Source organism: Ranitomeya variabilis, chromosome 5 (genome assembly GCF_051348905.1).
Source record: "Ranitomeya variabilis isolate aRanVar5 chromosome 5, aRanVar5.hap1, whole genome shotgun sequence".
In the NCBI taxonomy this organism is placed as follows: domain Eukaryota; kingdom Metazoa; phylum Chordata; class Amphibia; order Anura; family Dendrobatidae; genus Ranitomeya; species Ranitomeya variabilis.
The window spans coordinates 674913525-674933239 of NC_135236.1; the positions used below are offsets into that span (position 1 = coordinate 674913525).

The 19715-nt window shown below is 45.1% G+C and overlaps 1 protein-coding gene across 1 annotated transcript in view; it reads right to left on the reverse strand.

Annotated features, from left to right (window-relative positions):
- The window catches only part of ITPR2 (inositol 1,4,5-trisphosphate receptor type 2), a 260824-nt gene that overhangs the window by 113720 nt on the left and 127389 nt on the right, over nucleotides 1-19715 (reverse strand). Inside the window, exons 33-37 of the mRNA XM_077266872.1 lie at nucleotides 19006-19134; nucleotides 15383-15503; nucleotides 15039-15229; nucleotides 14125-14267; nucleotides 12770-12878 (exon numbers count right to left, since the gene is read on the reverse strand). Coding sequence (XP_077122987.1) covers nucleotides 12770-12878; nucleotides 14125-14267; nucleotides 15039-15229; nucleotides 15383-15503; nucleotides 19006-19134 — 693 coding nt within the window. The remainder of the gene's footprint in view (nucleotides 1-12769; nucleotides 12879-14124; nucleotides 14268-15038; nucleotides 15230-15382; nucleotides 15504-19005; nucleotides 19135-19715) is intronic.

The following is a 19715-nucleotide window of genomic DNA, read 5'->3' on the forward strand; positions in this document are numbered from 1 at the left end:
TAGTATAGTAGTTATATTCTTGTATATAGGGGAAGTATTATAGTAGTTATATTCTTGTACATAACGGGCAGTATTATAGTAGTTATATTCTTGTACATAGGAGCAGTATTATAGTAGTTAGATTCTTGTACATAGGAGCAGTATTATAGTAGTTATATTCTTGTACATAGGAGCAGTATTATAGTAGTTATATTCTTATACATAGGAGCAGTATTATAGTAGTTAGATTCTTGTACATAGGAGCAGTATTATAGTAGTTATATTCTTGTACATAGGAGCAGTATTATAGTAGTTATATTCTTGTACATAGGGGCAGTATTATAGTAGTTATATTCTTGTACATAGGGGCAGTATTATAGTAGTTATATTCTTGTATATAGGAGCAGTATTATAGTAGTTATATTCTTGTACATAGGAGCAGTATTATAGTAGTTATATTCTTGTACATAGGGGCAGTATTATAGTATATGCATATAATATGTGCTCTTATTTTATAGACATCAAAATTAATATTTTTCATGCTAGTTGCCTTTAAGAGAAGCGGTTGCTGAATCAGGAGAATTTTCCTCTTTATATATCTGCGGCCTGTTTACTCCCCATCAGTTCTCTGGGGGATCGTCATCATGCAGACAGGACATGATTGGCGCTAACAGGTCACTTGTGGACTCAGGACTCCCGCTGTTAACATTGAATCCGCTGCCAAATCTGCCAAGAAAGGAGCCTTTTCTTCCCTGGGACTCTGCATAAACCAAAGGCAGGAACATGTCCGGGCCGGCAGGACACCGGGCCCAGACACACAGTGCAGGGGTCTCTCCACCCTCAGACTCCGCACTGCTGTTAACCCCTCAATGACCACGTCTATCAGTTTCAGGCGCTTTTTCATGAGCGTAATCCTTATATGAAAACTTTCAATCACACTTTGTGCTGTAATTTCTCACCATTTTCAAGATCTCTGCTTGCGGTCAGTGAGTGGAAAAACATTCTGGTTAACATTCTGAAGCAGATAACCTAAAAAAAAATCTGATAACATCTGAGGGTTTGTTACATTGTATGCAGTCAGGACAATCCTTGGGAAGAAAGGAGAGGGGAGAAAAGAGAGGGAAGAAAAGAGAGGGAAGAAAAGAGAGGGGAGAAAGGAGAGGGGAGAAAGGAGAGGGGAGAAAGGAGAGGGGAGAGGGAAGAGAGGAGATGGAAGAGAGGAGAGGGAAGAAAGGAGAGGGAAGAAAGGAGAGGGAAGAAAGGAGAGGGAAGAAAGGAGAGGGAAGAAAAGAGAGGGGTGAGGAAAGAAAGGAGAAAGGAGAGGGAAGAGAGGAGAGGGAAGAGAGGAGAGGGAAGAGAGGAGAGGGAAGAGAGGAGAGGGAAGAAAGGGGAGGGAAGAAAGGGGAGGGAAGAAAGGGGTGGGAAGAAAGGGGAGGGAAGAAAGAGGAGGGAAGAAAGGAGAGGGAAGAAATGAGAGGGAAGAAAAGAGAGGGAAGAAAGGAGAGGGAAGAAAGGAGAGGGAAGAGGGGATAGGAGTAAGAAAGGATAGGGATGAAAAGAGAGGGGAGAAAGGAGAGGGGAGAAAGGAGAGGGAAGAGGGGATAGGAGTAAGAAAGGAGAGGGATGAAAAGAGAGGGGAGAATGGAGAGGGGAGAAGGAAGAAAGGAGAGTGGAGAAGGAAGAGAGGAAAGGGAAGAAAGGAGAGGGGAGAAAGGAGATGGAAGAAAGAAGAGGGAAGAGGGGATAGGAGTAAGAAAGGAGAGGGAAGAAAGGAGAGGAGAGAAAGGAGAGGGGAGAAGGAAGAAAGGAGAGTGGAGAAGGAAGAGAGGAAAGGGAAGAAAGGAAAGGGAAGAAAGGAGAGGGAAGAGGGGATAGGAATAAGAAAGGAGAGGGGAGAAAGGAGAGGGGAGAAGGAAGGAGAGTGGAGAAGGAAGAGAGGAAAGGGAAGAAAGGAGAGGGGAGAAAGGAGAGGGAAGAAAGGAGAGTGGAGAAGGAAGAGAGGAAAGGGAAGAAAGGAGAGGGAAGAAAGGAGAGGGGAGAAAGAAGAGGGAAGAAAGGAGAGGGAAGAAAGGAGAGTGGAGAAGGAAGAGAGGAAAGGGAAGAAAGGAGAGGGAAGAAAGAGGAGGGGAGAAATGGGATGGAAGAAATAAGAGAGGGGAGAAATAAGAGAGGAGAAAGGGAAGAGGGAACACGTGAGAGAAGAGAGGAGAGGGAAGAAAGAAGTGGGGAGAGGAGAGGGAAGAAAGTAGAACAATGAGAGAAGAGGGGAGACAGTGAGAAGCAGTAAAAGAGGATAGTAGAGAAGGGAGAAGGAAAAGAGTGAAAAGGGGATAGGATAGAGGGAAGAAAACAAAAGGAGAAGGAAAAGGGGAGAGAGGGGAAGGGGAGAAATAAGGGGGATAGGGAAGAGAGGAGAAGGAAAAAGGGGATAGGGTAGGGGGAAAAAAGAAAAGGGGAAAGCGAAAAGGGTAGAGGGTATAATGAAGGGGAAGAGGGTAAATGGGAATGGGGAAAGGAAAAATGGGAAAGGGGGAAGGGAAGTGGAAATAGGTGAGAGGGAAGACGAGATAAGGAAGAGAGGATAGGGAAGAGAGGAGAGGGGAAAGGTGAGAAGGAAGAGGGGATTGGGTAGATGAAAAAGAAAAGGGGAAAGGGAAGAGGGGATAAAGAAGGGGGAGAGTGTAATTGGGAATGGGTAGAGGGAAAAAGGTGAGATGGGAAGAGTAAAAAAGAAAATGGTGAGAGGGAATGGGGACAGGGAAGACGATATAAAGAGATAGGGAAGAGTCCCTAACTCCTCTTTATCTGGAAGAGAGGGGAAAGGGGAGAAGAGAGAGGGAAGAGAGTGGAGAGCAGAGACAGTTGGAGGAAGAGGGGATAGTGGAGAGTAAAGACAACAGAAGGGGGAAGGAAATGTGGTGAATGGAGAATTTAGAGGTGAGAAAGAAGAGGGGACGGGTGAGAGGAAAGAAGGAGAGGGAAGATGGGAGAGGTGACAGGGGAGAGGGATGAGGGGAGAAGGAAAGTGGGAGATAAACAAGCTTTTATTACACCGGTGATCGCTAAACAGCGCCTCTCTCCAGCTGCTATTAAACTACAACTCCCAGCATGCCCCGGTAACTGCTGCGCTTTTCAACTCATCATTTTCACGATCTCTAATCACTTTCACACGTTGTATAATCTCCGCTGGAAGCTGCACTTTTACAGCACAGGTTGGAGTCTACTGTCCTAGATTTGATTTTTTTTTTTTTCAGAAGCCCGGAAAAGCTGGATAAGAGAACCATTTCTGGAGAGGAAGTAATACCCGCCATATTGGTGGCCACCCAACTTTCCCTGGAGCAGATAAACTTGACTTTGTGCCTCCATGAAGAAGTGAATCTTGTGCAGAAGAAAGTGTCAGGCGCGGCTCAGACGGTTACATAAGATCTGCGCGGCGTTCTGGCCGACTCTGGGACGCAGACACAACGCTCAGCCACAATCCATCAATCCGTGAGCGGCTAATCACGCCATTTGCTTTGGAGCGAGGACCAGGGAGCGGATCTCATGCGGAGTCACGATCGTTCGCAGCAATCTAATTGAATTTCAGGGCCAGGAGCGTTGCACGACACGTGACGCGTCTCCAGCGATGCGCGCGGCCAGACACTGCGGGCGTTACATAATCACCGGCTGTTGCTGGCTGATGGCGGGCCGCGTTCCCTCGCTCGTCTCATTCACTTGGCAGACTGCGTCTCCTCCAATCATTTCCCCGCAGACCCCGCACACCCTCTTCACATGTGCAGTCACACGGCGGCGGCAAAGTCTGCCGTGTTTTACAAAGGAGCGACACAAGAAAAATAAAAAAAATAGAAAAAGTTTTGTGTAGTCACTTCCAAAGGCTCCATCTGCGGGCGACGTACAGAGGAGCAGAATGTAGGGTGGAGCCCGGGGACCGGAGACCCCAATAATGAAGGCAAGACGAGAGAGAAGAAAGGAGAAGACAAAGGGGAGGAGGAAGCCAGCAGCTTTACAGCTGCTGAGGAACTACACCACTCAGCATGCCCGAACCAAACCCCCACAAAGTGATGAAGTCAGAACAGGTGGAGAACTGCAGGTGTCACCTTCACTGCAGACAGACATGAAAGACAGAAGATATCAAAGAACCGGGCCCGAAACATAAGACAAAGTAACAAGGGTGCACAGAAAAACACCCGCACCCCTAACAATGACCGACGTACACAGTAATCTACAGAGGCAGTATTATAGTAGTTATATTCTTGTACATAGGAACAGTATTATAGTAGTTATATTCTTGTACATAGGGGCAGTATTATAGTAGTTATATTCTTGTACATAGGGGGCAGTATTATAGTAGTTATATTCTTGTACATAGGGGCAGTATTATAGTAGTTATATTCTTGTACATAGGAGCAGTATTATAGTAGTTATATTCTTGTACATAGGAGCAGTATTATAGTAGTTATATTCTTGTACATAGGAGCAGTATTATAGTAGTTATATTCTTGTACATAGGGGGCCGTATTATAGTAGTTATATTATTGTACATAGGAGCAGTATTATAGTAGTTATATTCTTGTACATAGGGGCAGTATTATAGTAGTTATATTCTTGTACATAGGAGCAGTATTATAGTAGTTATATTCTTGTACATAGGGGGCCGTATTATAGTAGTTATATTATTGTACATAGGAGCAGTATTATAGTAGTTATATTCTTGTACATAGGGGCAGTATTATAGTAGTTATATTCTTGTACATAGGAGCAGTATTATAGTAGTTATATTCTTGTACATAGGGGCAGTATTATAGTAGTTATATTCTTGTACATAGGAGCAGTATTATAGTAGTTATATTCTTGTACATAGGGGCAGTATTATAGTAGTTATATTCTTGTACATAGGAGCAGTATTATAGTAGTTATATTCTTGTACATAGGGGCAGTATTATAGTAGTTATATTCTGGTATATAGGGGCAGTATTATAGTAGTAATATTCTTGTACATAAGAGCAGTATTATAGTAGTTATATTCCTGTACATAGGAGCAGTATTATAGTAGTTATATTATTGTACATAGGAGCAGTATTATAGTAGTTATATTCTTGTACATAGGGGCAGTATTATAGTAGTTATATTCTTGTACATAGGGGGCAGTATTATAGTAGTTATATTCTTGTACATAGGGGCAGTATTATAGTAGTTATATTCTTGTACATAGGGGGCAGTATTATAGTAGTTATATTCTTGGACATAGGAGCAGTATTACAGTAGTTATATTCTTGTACATTGGAGCAGTATTATAGTAGTTATATTCTTGTATATAGGGGCAGTATTATAGTAGTTATATTCTTGTACATAGGGAGCAGTATTATAGTAGTTATATTCTTGTACATAGGAGGAGTATTATAGTAGTTATATTCTTGTACATAGGGGGCAGTATTATAGCAGTTATATTCTTGTACATAGGGGGCAGTATTATAGTAGTTATATTCTTGTATATAGGAGCATTATAGTAGTTATATTCTTGTACATAGGGGCAGTATTATAGTAGTTATATTCTTGTACATAGGGGGCAGTATTATAGTAGTTATATTCTTGTACATAGGGGCAGTATTATAGTAGTTATATTCTTGTACATAGGAGCAGTATTATAGTAGTTATATTCTTGTACATAGGAGCAGTATTATAGTAGTTATACTCTTGTACATAGGGGCAGTATTATAGTAGTTATATTCCTGTACATAGGAGCAGCATTATAGCAGTTATATTCTTGTACATAGGGGCAGTATTATAGTAGTTATATTCTTGTACATAGGAGCAGTATTACAGTAGTTATATTCTTGTACATAGGGGCAGTATTATAGTAGTTATATTCTTGTACATAGGAGCAGTATTATAGTAGTTATATTCTTGTACATTGGGGCAGTATTATAGTAGTTATATTCTTGTACATAGGGGCAGTATTATCGGTTATATTCTTGTACATAGGGGGCAGTATTATAGTAGTTATATTCTTGTACATAGGGGGCAGTATTATAGTAGTTATATTCTTGTACATAGGGGCAGTATTATAGTAGTTATATTCTTGTACATAGGGGCAGTATTATAGTAGTTATATTCTTGTACATAGGAGCAGTATTATAGTAGTTATATTCTTGTACATAGGGGCAGTATTATAGTAGTTATATTCTTGTACATAGGGGCAGTATTATAGTAGTTATATTCTTGTACATAGGAGCAGTATTATAGTAGTTATATTCTTGTACATAGGGGCAGTATTATAGTAGTTATATTCTTGTACATAGGGGCAGTATTATAGTAGTTATATTCTTGTACATAGGGGCAGTATTATAGTAGTTATATTCTTGTACATAGGAGCAGTATTATAGTAGTTATATTCTTGTATATAGGGGCAGTATTATAGTAGTTATATTCTTGTACATAGGGGCAGTATTATCGGTTATATTCTTGTACATAGGGGGCAGTATTATAGTAGTTATATTCTTGTACATAGGGGGCAGTATTATAGTAGTTATATTCTTGTACATAGGGGCAGTATTATAGTAGTTATATTCTTGTACATAGGGGCAGTATTATAGTAGTTATATTCTTGTACATAGGAGCAGTATTATAGTAGTTATATTCTTGTACATAGGAGCAGTATTATAGTAGTTATATTCTTGTACATAGGGGCAGTATTATAGTAGTTATATTCTTGTACATAGGAGCAGTATTATAGTAGTTATATTCTTGTACATAGGGGCAGTATTATAGTAGTTATATTCTTGTACATAGGGGCAGTATTATAGTAGTTATATTCTTGTACATAGGGGCAGTATTATAGTAGTTATATTCTTGTACATAGGGGCAGTATTATAGTAGTTATATTCTTGTACATAGGAGCAGTATTACAGTAGTTATATTCTTGTACATAGGGGCAGTATTATAGTAGTTATATTCTTGTACATAGGAGCAGTATTATAGTAGTTATATTCTTGTACATTGGGGCAGTATTATAGTAGTTATACTCTTGTACATAGGAGCAGTATTATAGTAGTTATATTCTTGTACATAGGGGCAGTATTATCGCAGTTATATTCTTGTACATAGGGGGCAGTATTATAGTAGTTATATTCTTGTACATAGGGGGCAGTATTATAGTAGTTATATTCTTGTACATAGGGGGCAGTATTATAGTAGTTATATTCTTGTACATAGGGGCAGTATTATAGTAGTTATATACTTGTACATAGGAGTAGTATTATAGTAGTTATATTCTTGTACATAGGAGCAGTATTATAGTAGTTATATTCTTGTACATAGGGGCAGTATTATCGCAGTTATATTCTTGTACATAGGGGGCAGTATTATAGTAGTTATATTCTTGTACATAGGGGGCAGTATTATAGTAGTTATATTCTTGTACATAGGGGCAGTATTATAGTAGTTATATACTTGTACATAGGAGTAGTATTATAGTAGTTATATTCTTGTACATAGGGGGCAGTATTATAGTAGTTATATTCTTGTACATAGGGGCAGTATTATAGTAGTTATATTCTTGTACATAGGAGCAGTATTATAGTAGTTATATTCTTGTACATAGGGGCAGTATTATAGTAGTTATATTCTTGTACATAGGAGCAGTATTATAGTAGTTATATTCTTGTACATAGGGGCAGTATTATAGTAGTTATATTCTTGTACATAGGAGCAGTATTATAGTAGTTATATTCTTGCACATAGGGGCAGTATTATAGTAGTTATATTCTTGTACATAGGAGCAGTATTATAGTAGTTATATTCTTGTACATAGGGGCAGTATTATAGTAGTTATATTCTTGTACATAGGAGCAGTATTATAGTAGTTATATTCTTGTACATAGGGGCAGTATTATAGTAGTTATATTCTTGTACATAGGAGCAGTATTATAGTAGCTATATTCTTGTACATAGGAGCAGTATTATAGTAGTTATATTCTTGTACATAGGAGCAGTATTATAGTAGTTATATTCTTGTACATAGGGGCAGTATTATAGTAGTTATATTCTTGTACATAGGGGCAGTATTATAGTAGTTATATTCTTGTACATAGGGGCAGTATTATAGTAGTTATATTCTTGTACATAGGGGCAGTATTATAGTAGTTATATTCTTGTACATAGGGAAGTATTATAGTTGTTATATTTTTTACTTCTGGACACAAAAAGTTCATAGATGGCGGAGCTGATAAAGGATTCTGTGACCTAACTGTCTGACATGTTTATCGGGACATATTACTTAGCTGCTGATCTAACATGTCCTTTAACCTCGCAGAATGAAACCTGCAGGAATTACAGTCATGGAGCTGATCGGACTCCGGCCCCTTTCACCATTAGTGTTCATTACAATAAATTAATATGTATATAATCCAGCTCAGGCCATAAAACGAGCTGCGGATCTCGGGTGAGGACAAGCTGTCAGGTCTTGTGTTAAGATTTTACAACATCCTGTAAAGTAGATAAAACGCGTTGGACACTTGGTTTTCGTCCAGCTTTAATCGCCATTGATTTGCTCTGTGTGACAATTCCTTCTGAGGGAAGACGCTGCGGAATAACGACAGGTTATTAGGTCCGGCCTGGAATACTTTCAGCAAGATCTTATTTCCTAAATCATAGCTTTGTTCAAAAATCGAAACTAATCTGAGCAGAAAATTCTTCGTGTCACAGTGCGCTGTGCTTACTTCATCCTCCAGATCTGCTCCTAACATGTTCCTGTTTAGGTAGGAACAGTGAACCTAAGTGTGCGGACAAGGACCTTGGAACAGCACAGCCGAATGTGTGGACAAGCAGCTTGGAACAGCAGAGCAGCGTGTTCCGGCAAGCGCCCTGGAAGAGCAATGCGGAGTGTGCAGAGAGTATCTTGGAACAGCAGAGTTTAGTGTGCAGACAGGTAGCCTGCAACAGCAGAACTGTGTGCAAAAAGTACCTTGGAATAGTAGAGCTGAAAGTACAGACAGGAACCTCGGAACAGCAGAGCTAAGTATGCAGACAGGCACCTTGGAACAGCAAAAGCTGAGCATGCAGACATCTTGGAACAGCAGAGCCGAGTGTGCAGACAAGTACATTGTTTTATTAGAAAGAAGCAGAGCTGAGCATGCAGACAGGCACCTTGGAACAGCAGAGGTAAGTATGCAGACATGCACCTTGGAACAGCGGAGCTGAGCATGCAGACAGGCACCTAGGAACAGCAGAGCTAAGTATGCAGACAGGCATCTTGGAACAGCAGAGCTGAGCATGCAGACAGGCACCTTTGAACAGCAGAGCTAAGTATGCAGACAGGCATCTTGGAACAGCAGAGCTGTGTATGCAGACAGGCACCTATGAACAGCAGAGCTAAGTATGCAGACAGGCATCTTGGAACAGCGGAGCTGAGAATGCAGACAGGCATCTTGGAACAGCAGAGCTGAGCATGCAGACAGGTACCTTGGAACAGCAGAGCTAAGTATGCAGACAGGCATCTTGGAACAGCAGAGCTGAGCATGCAGACAGGCACCTTGGAACAGCAGAGCTGTGTGTGCAGACAGGCACCTTGGAACAGCAGAGCTAAGTATGCAGACAGGCACCTTGGAACAGCAGAGCTGTGTGTGCAGACAGGCACCTAGAAACAGCAGAGCTGTGTGTGCAGACAGGCATCTTGGAACAGCAGAGCTGAGCATGCAGATAGGCACCTTGGAACAGCAGAGCTAAGTATGCAGACAGGCATCTTGGAACAGCAGAGCTGAGCATGCAGATAGGCACCTTGGAACAGCAGAGCTAAGTATGCAGACAGGCATCTTGGAACAGCAGAGCTGAGCATGCAGACAGGTACCTTGGAACAGCAGAGCTAAGTATGCAGACAGGCACCTAGGAACAGCAGAGCTAAGTATGTAGACAGGCACCTTGGAACAGCAGAGCTAAGTATGCAGACAGGTACCTTGTTACAGCAGTGCTGAGCATGGAGACAGGCACCTTGGAACAGCAGAGCTAAGTATGCAGACAGGTACCTTGTTACAGCAGAGCTGAGCATGCAGACAGGTACCTTGTGACAGCAGAGCTGAGCATGCAGACAGGCACCTTGGAACAGCAGAGCTGAGCATGCAGACAAGACATTTTGGAACAGCACAGCTGAGTGTGCAGACAGGAACCTTGGAACAGCAGAGCTAAGTATGCAGACAGGCACCTTGGAACAGCAGAGCTGAGCATGCAGACAGGCACCTTGGTATATTAGAGCTGAGTACACAGACAGACATCTTGGAACAGCAGAGCCGAGTGTGCAGACAAGTACATTGCTTTATTAGAGAGAAGCAGAGCTATTAATGAACAGTTGGTGGAGTAACAGAAATGTTTTTGTGGAGTTTCCCATTAATTTGTCCTTCGCTCTCGGTGACTTTCAGTCGACATCTGTAGAAATGTTCATGGAGGGGTTAAGGAGCGCTCATCAGCGACCGCTGTCAGTCTGACGCTTTGCTCTTTAAAGATGTCAATTGGGAACAAATTGCAATTACGGCACATGCGATTCACTGCTGACGGCGAGATTAACGTAAAGGAGGAAAAATATATAATTTTTTAAAAACTTTTGCCACATAAATTTATCCTGTTCCAGAAAGGATATAAGCGCGATGGAAATGACAGTGACGGGTGATAGTGGCTGAGAAATGGGCTCCAGGAAGCCAGACGGGGCCTTACTCAGCAGCACCGAACGAGCGACGGACGGGAATCAAGAGTTTGTCAGGTCCGTCGCCTTCCAGAATATCTCTGCGAGGCTGAAATTCTGGAGAAAACTCTGCGCCGTAGAGGCTCGATGTTCTGTAATTCCTTCAGTCTGGCATTACATATTTTCCAGTTAATTAGAGGAGTTTATAAATTATACAGCAAATAAATAATACTGCAATATGTTATGCAAAACAAACCGCCATACAGTTCTCAAAAAAGTCCCATACAGTACACAATACTGCCATATAATACTCAAAACAAACAACAGGCCATACAGTATATAAATAATACTGTCATGTAATACCCAAAACAAACCGCCGAACAATGCTGAAAAAAAGTACCTAATTAATACCGCCATATAAGCAAACCAAGTGCTCAAAAAGAGGACACAAATAATACTGTTAAAAGTCATTCAAAATTACACATGCGGTGCTCAAAGTAATGTCATGCAGAGCTTAAATACAACTGCCATGGAGTGCTTCACATAGTATCATGCAGTAAATATATAATATTGCAATATAGTACTCAAACCAAACCACCATACAGTCCTCAAAAAACAGTACAATACAGAACATAAATAATACTGCCATATATTGCTAAAAATAAACCACCACACAGTCCTCAAAGAACAGTACAATAAAGCACCTAAATAATACTGCCATATTACTAAAAATAAACCACCACACAGTGCTCAAAAATTATCATGCAAAGCAGAGAGAATACCGCCAGACCGTGCTCAAACCATGCCACACTTTGAAAACCATAAAGTGCATAAATAATACAGCCATATAGTCGTCAAAGCACTGCCACAAAGTGAAAAAAAAAAAAACAGTACCATGCTGAGAGTAAATAATACTGCCACAAAGTGCTCAATTAACACCCGCCGCACCCACCTGTACAGCACAAACACCGCATCATCAAGAAAATAAGAATAGATTGAGCTCAGAACCCAGTGTTTCCGTGGGTTTCCTCCTGGTTCTCCGATTTCCTCCAGCAAACCAAAGACATCCTGAGAATGTAGATTGTGACCCCCAAAGGGGACAATGTTTAATGGCGCTATATACGTGAGTAAAATAAAAAATAAATATATTGTACCGCCACTTTGTGTCTAAGTAAAACCACCATAAAGTGGCGAAATAATAGAAATTAATAACTACATAAGTTCTGACATGCAGTGCCCATACAATAATACGGAAACGTACGTAAATACTGTACTTCTGCCATAAAGTGCCTAAATAATCCTTTTATACAGCGTCCAAATGTAATGGACCCAAAAAACTCCTTATACAGGTGCCAAAATAGTTCCGCCACGCAGTGCCATTTGGCAGGGACATAAGACCGAGGCCAAAAGAACATTTCTACCCCAGAGTGAGTAAATACCTCCGCAACCTGATGGTTTTGTAACTTTTGCAATACCTCAGGCAGTAGTATTACGGCAAAAACTGCTTCTGACTCACAGGCAGAACGTGACTGTAGATGATGGCGGTACAATGGAGACCAGGACTTCTCTGCATCATCCCAACGCCCTGACCGAGGCCGCAGAAAGTGATGGGACGGCGGCCACTACAGCGAGGAGCCGAGTGGATTTCTGATTATTATCAAGGCTAATGTATCACATCGTGGCAATAATAAAAAGTGAATTAATGTGGCGGTATTATACATTACATTAGATCACCCTGATTAATGCTGGAAAACGAACATTTAGGGACAATTAATGTGTGGATTTTGTCATTCCGCCGACTCCGATTACATTAATATCGGCTCCGAAAAGCCACAAGGGCAATGTTCCGTAATACTAAGCTGTTTTGGGGGGTTTATTAACCCAATACCTCATTTCAGTCCTATGACAACACTTCCAGGCAATACTTCCCTAAGACAACACTTCCAGGCAAGGACTCCAATTTATCGCTCACTTTATTGTGTACGTCATTTATTGATTTTTTGGTTGGGTTGTAATGATCGAGCATGCGGCAGGCGGGGGGATCGGACGGCGGGGGGATCGGACAGCGGGGGGGGATCAGACGGCGGGTTATCGGACGGCGGTCTCCCCTCCCCCTCCTACCTGCTCGCTGAAGCCGTCCTTCTTGTCCAGCATCTCTCGCAGCGTCTGCAGGATTTTGATACAGAGCTTCTCTTCTTTCTCCATCAGTTTCTTTGTGTGATTGATCAACCTGTGAAATGGCGCTCATTAGCTTCTCCGTGGCTGGGGGGTGATATTTACAGAGCCCCCCCGGCCATCGCAGGCGATCAGGATTTCACTTTTTAGGCGGAGTGTGGCGGCTTTATTAGATGAAGAGATGACTGCTGACCCCGCCCACTAATGAGGAGATGACTCTGCTGACCCTGCTCCCTAATGAGATGACTCTGCTGACCCAGTCCACTAACGAGATGACTCTGCTGACCCAGCCCACTAACGAGATGACTCTGCTGACCCCGCTCACTAACGAGATGACTCTGCTGACCCAGCCTGCTAACGAGATGACTCTGCTGACCCTGCCTCTAATAGAGATAACTTTCCTGACCCCGCCCGCTAACGAGATGACTCTGCTGACTCCGCCCTCTAATGAGATGACTCTGCCTAATAATTAGATGACTTTACTGACCCTGCCGTATAATGATGACTCTGCCTTCTAATGATGAGATGACTCTGCTGACCCCATCCTGTAATGAGATGACTCCGCTAACCTCGCCCTCTGATGTAAAGATGACTCTGCCTTTCAATGATGACTTACTGCCCATGCCCGCTAATCAGATGACTCTGCTGACACCATCCTCAAATAATGAGATGACTCTGATGACCTCTGCCTCTAATCAGGAGATGACTTTGCTGACCCTGCTACCTAATGATGAGATGACTCTACTGCCCCTACCTGCTGAGATGACTCAGCTGAAACTGCAAAAAAATGATGAGATGACTGTACTAATCTCTGCCTTTAATGAGATAACTCTGCCTTCTGATGAGGCGACTCTGCTGACCCTGAGCGCTAATGATATAACTCTGCCGACAGTGCCCTCTAATTATAATGTGAAGACTCTGCTGATCCTGCCCTCTAATGATGAGATGACGCTGCTGACCCCACCCTCTAATGATGATGAGATGACTCTGCTGACCCTGTCCTCTAATAATGAGATGACTCTGCTGACCCTGGCCTCTAATGATAATGAGATGACTCTGCTGACCCTGCCCTCTAATGATAATGAGATGACTCTGCTGACCCTGCCCTCTAATGATATGACTCTGCTGACCCTGCCATCCAAAGATAATGAGATGACTCTGCTGACCCTGCCCTCTAATGATAATGAGATGACTCTGCTGACCCTGCCCTCTAATGATAATGAGATGACTCTGCTGACCTCTGCCTTTAATGTGATAACTCTGCCCTTTAATGTTGAGATGACTCTATTGACAGCACTTACTTGGACATAAAGGCTCCGCACCGGATCCGGGCATCGGTCCCATCAGGAAACAGGAGTTCGGGACTGTGCAGAACGTCGACGAGGACTGAAAATTCAGCCAAAACCATAGAACTGAACTGCTGCTCCAGAGAGGCCACAACATCCTGGAAATTAGAGGAACCGCAAAAAGGGTATTACACAATGTAAAATTTTGCTAGATCTGATTATCAGCAATCACAGGAGGAACTTGGCAACAAGCGAGTGCTCAATTTCCCTGCAGCGCCACCAGAGGAGAAACTAGGTATTACACACTGCCCATTGAAATCAATGGGTTTTTCCTGGAATATATAGACAGGCTGGGTCCCAAAAAGTGATATATAGTATTTTACCATTTTGTGTATGCAGCTCCGATGCAGACCTTTCTGTCTCCAGGGTTACAGATTAAAAACAAACCCTTTGTAGTCTGATCCGGTAGCCATGTGTTAATCCACTCACTTCTTTTTTGAAGATGGAGCTGAAGTAGGGGAGATCGTAATCGGTGCTCATGCCACATAGGTCCGCATAGCAGCTGCATACACAAAACGGGGAACCTTTAAAAATGTATTTTTGATGCAAAAACGTGCAAGATTATTACCCATGAAAGGACACAAACATCAGCAAACCATATAGACGCAGTTCTCACAGTCACCACTAGATGCCAGTAGAGCAGGTCATACTGATAGAGAAAACTATCTCACTTTACAACGTGCTGTGAAAGTGAATGCTATTGGTATAGGATCACTTTGGCGTGTTAATGATGGGACAACACATTTTTAATTGTTTTTCTTTGAACATAGATCTAATAATCCAGAATATCCGGTAATCTGGTATTTGCTTTACTCTGGGCTTCCACTGGTGATTGGCTGGTTAAGAGCAGGAATCACATCTCCTCTTACCTGCAGCTTCTCGATGATGTTCCTGTAGTCCCAGCCGGGGCTCCCCAGGACGTCTTTGAATCGGGGCCCGGTGCGGGCCGTCATTCTCCAGCCCATGGCCGCCCGCTGCACCATGGTGGAATGGCTCTTTAAGAAAAGCGTATTCACCTGACTGTCCAGATCCACCGGGATGGCGATCCCTCGATTTTTTGCTTTTTTTGGAGGATAATAAATAACATTAATAGACGTATAGTATCGGGACACATTTCCATTACCCCCGAAGCAAACGATCAGGCAGCCGCAAATGGGGGGTCCGTGTTCACGGGGGTGGGGGGGCTCAGGCAGTTACAGACGTTTGCACTCACCCACTTCTGCCAGAGTCTTTATACACGACTCCATCGAGGATTTCTGCGCTGGGTTCGGCCACGTGCTGTTATAAATACGGAAAGCCGATTGCAGGAGCTGAATGAAGACTGGCTGGTGGGTCTGCGGAGAGAGCACAGCGCCATCTGTGAGCGCAGGAGAAAGCATAGCGCCATCTGTGAGCGCAGGAGAGAGCGCAGCGCCATCTGTGAGCGCAGGAGAAAGCATAGCTCCATCTGTGAGCGCAGGAGAGAGCACAGCGCCATCTGTGATCGCAGGAAAGAGCACAGCGCCATCTGTGAGCGCAGGAGAGAGCACAGCGCCATCTGTGAGCGCAGGAGAGAGCACAGCGCCATCTGTGAGCGCAGAAGAGAGCACAGCGCCATCTGTGAGCGCAGGAGAGAGCACAGCGCCATCTGTGAGCGCAGGAGAGAGCACAGCGCCATCTGTGAGCGCAGGAGAAAGCATAGCGCCATCTGTGAGCGCAGGGGAGAGCGCAGCGCCATCTGTGAGCGCAGGAGAAAGCATAGCGCCATCTGTGAGCGCAGGAGAGAGCGCAGCGCCATCTGTGAGCGCAGGAGAAAGCATAGCGCCATCTGTGAGCGCAGGAGAGAGCACAGCGCCATCTGTGAGCGCAGGAAAGAGCACAGTGCAATCTGTGAGCGCAGGAGAAAGCACAGCACCATCTGTGAGCGCAGGAGAGAGCACAGCGCCATCTGTGAGCGCAGGAGAAAGCATAGCGCCATCTGTGAGTGTAGGAAAGAGCACAGCGCCATCTATGAGCGCAGGAGAGAGCACAGCACCATCTGTGAGCGTAGGAAAGAGCACAGTGCAATCTGTGAGCGCAGGAGAAAGCACAGCACCATCTGTGAGCGCAGGAGAGAGCACAGCGCCATCTGTGAGCGCAGGAGAGAGCACAGCGCCATCTGTGAGCGCAGGAGAGAGCACAGCGCCATCTGTGAGCGCAGGAGAGAGCACAGCGCCATCTGTGAGCGCAGGAGAGAGCACAGCGCCATCTGTGAGCGCAGGAAAGAGCACAGTGCAATCTGTGAGCGCAGGAGAAAGCACAGCACCATCTGTGAGCGCAGGAGAAAGCATAGCGCCATCTGTGAGTGTAGGAAAGAGCACAGCGCCATCTGTGAGCGCAGGAGAGCACAGCACCATCTGTGAGCGCAGGAGAGAGCACAGCACCATCTGTGAGCGTAGGAAAGAGCACAGTGCAATCTGTGAGCGCAGGAGAAAGCACAGCACCATCTGTGAGCGCAGGAGAGAGCACAGCGCCATCTGTGAGCGCAGGAGAGAGCACAGCGCCATCTGTGAGCGCAGGAGAGAGCACAGCGCCATCTGTGAGCGCAGGAGAGAGCACAGCGCCATCTGTGAGCGCAGGAGAGAGCACAGCGCCATCTGTGAGCGCAGGAGAGAGCACAGCGCCATCTGTGAGCGCAGGAGAGAGCACAGCGCCATCTGTGAGCGCAGGAGAGCGCAGAGTGCAATCTGTGAGGGCAGGAGAGAGCACAGCGCCATCTGTGAGGGCAGGAGAGCACAGCGCCATCTGTGAGCGCAGGAGAGAGCACAGTGCCATCTGTGAGCGCAGGAGAGAGCGCATCACCATCCGGGAGCACAGGAGAGAGCACAGTGCAATCTGTGAGCGCAGGAGAGAGCACAGCACCACCTGTGAGAGCAGCAGAAAACACAGCGCCATCTGTGAGGGCAGGAGAGAGCACAGCACCATCCGTATATAATCCTATCCTGCGTGATACTGTCTGCTGAGCCGTGTATCTAATCCTCTCCTGTGTGATACTGTCTGCTGGGCAGTGTATCTAATCCTCTCCTGTGTGATACTCTCTGCTGAGCCGTGTATCTAATCCTCTCCTGTGTGATACTCTCTGCTGAGCCGTGTATCTAATCCTCTCCTGTGTGATACTGTCTGCTGAGCCGTGTATCTAATCCTCTCCTGTGTGATACTGTCTGCTGAGCTGTGTATCTAATCCTCTCCTGTGTGATACTGACTGCTGAGCCGTGTATCTAATCCTCTCCTGTGTGATACTGTCTGCTGAGCTGTGTATCTAATCCTCTCCTGTGTGATACTCTCTGCTGAGCCGTGTATCTAATCCTCTCCTGTGTGATACTCTCTGCTGAGCCGTGTATCTAATCCTCTCCTGTGTGATACTGACTGCTGAGCTGTGTATCTAATCCTCTCCTGTGTGATACTGTCTGCTGAGCTGTGTATCTAATCCTCTCATGTGTGATACTGTCTGCTGAGCCGTGTATCTAATCCTCTCCTGTGTGATACTGTCTCCTGAGCCGTGTATCTAATCCTCTCCTGTGTGATACTGTCTGCTGAGCCGTGTATCTAATCCTATCCTGTGTGATACTGACTGCTGAGCCGTGTATCTAATCCTCTCCTGTGTGATACTGTCTGCTGAGCTGTGTATCTAATCCTCTCCTGTGTGATACTCTCTGCTGAGCCGTGTATCTAATCCTCTCCTGTGTGATACTCTCTGCTGAGCCGTGTATCTAATCCTCTCCTGTGTGATACTGACTGCTGAGCCGTGTATCTAATCCTCTCCTGTGTGATACTGTCTGCTGAGCTGTGTATCTAATCCTCTCCTGTGTGATACTGTCTGCTGAGCTGTGTATCTAACCCTCTCCTGTGTGATACTGTCTGCTGAGCTGTGTATCTAATCCTCTCCTGTGTGATACTATCTGCTGAGCTGTGTATCTAACCCTCTCCTGTGTGATACTGACTGCTGAGCTGTGTATCTAATCCTCTCCTGTGTGATACTGTCTGCTGAGCTGTGTATCTAATCCTCTCCTGTGTGATACTGTCTGCTGAGCTGTGTATCTAATCCTCTCCTGTGTGATACTGTCTGCTGAGCCGTGTATCTAATCCTATCCTGTGTGATACTGTCTGCTGAGCTGTGTATCTAATCCTCTCCTGTGTGATACTGACTGCTGAGCCGTGTATCTAATCCTCTCCTGTGTGATGCTGTCTGCTGAGCCGTGTATCTAATCCTCTCCTGTGTGATGCTGTCTGCTGAGCCGTGTATCTAATCCTATCCTGTGTGATACCGTCCGCTGAGCCGTGTATCTAAGCCCTGTATCCGGACACCACGGTGCAGCTTCTCCGTCCCTGTAACTGCAGGTAATGAGCTCCGGCCCCCCGCGCTCCTCCATATTCGGGGTCTCGCTCTGGATTTGTCGCCTGGATAACTCAGCGGACGGGATGTGGGGACACGGACAATTACCGCCCCGATCGCTGACTGCCCCAAGGATGAGCAGCCGCCCCTGAACATGAGGCTGAATAATGGAGGGCGATCAGGGGGCGAACGCTGGGACAAAACAACCCCCTCCGCTCCGGGGGGCTTCACCCCCTATTAATGCCCCCAGCAGAAATCCCAATTCCAGAGCCTGTCATATCATAAACGCATGCCCTTCTGTCCGCCCTCCATACTTTACCCTGCAGCTCTGCTCTATCAGTGCTCAGCTATACACAATGGCTCACGTGTGGCTGCACTGTGCAGTGTGAACCCTCCTCTGCTGCTCGCCATGCTTTACACTGCTGCTGAGCATTCAGTTATCAGCCACTGGGTGGCGCTCTCTCCTGTGTGGGCCGATACTTTACCTGGAGGCTCGTGCTGTTATCAGAAAACGGGGAGCTGAAGAATCCGCTGACGATGTTCATCACGGCCTCCGTCACGTACTTCTCCAGCGCCGTGTCCGCGTGTTTGCGGTCCGTGGTTGTGTTGCAGACCTGGCGAGGAAAAAGAAAAGTCAGCGGACTACAAATACCAGGAGAACCAGCTGGTGAATTTCACTGCAAGAAAGACATTGCGTCTTGCACTCTGGTCACAGCCACAGCTGCATCTATCATTCAGCTGTGAGAACAGTAAGCCTGACAATGCTCTGTGAGCTCAACGTGCCATCCATACAATGCTCTTAGAGCATTATCTGGCCACCATGCTGAGCTCACCGAGCATTGTCCGGGTAGACTGCTGAGCTCACAGAGGTTTATCTGGACGGCCCACTGAGCTCACAGAGCATTGTCTGGACGGCCCACTGAGCTCACAGAGCATTGTCTGGACGGCCCACTGAGCTCACAGAGCATTGTCTGGACGGCCCACTGAGCTCACAGAACATTGTCTGGACGGCCCACTGATCTCACAGAACATTGTCTGGACGGCCCACTGATCTCACAGAGCTTTATCTGGACGGCCCACTGAGCTCACAGAGCATTGTCTGGACGGCCCACTGAGCTCACAGAGCATTGTCTGGACGGCCCACTGATCTCACAGAGCTTTATCTGGACGGCCCACTGAGCTCACAGAGCATTGT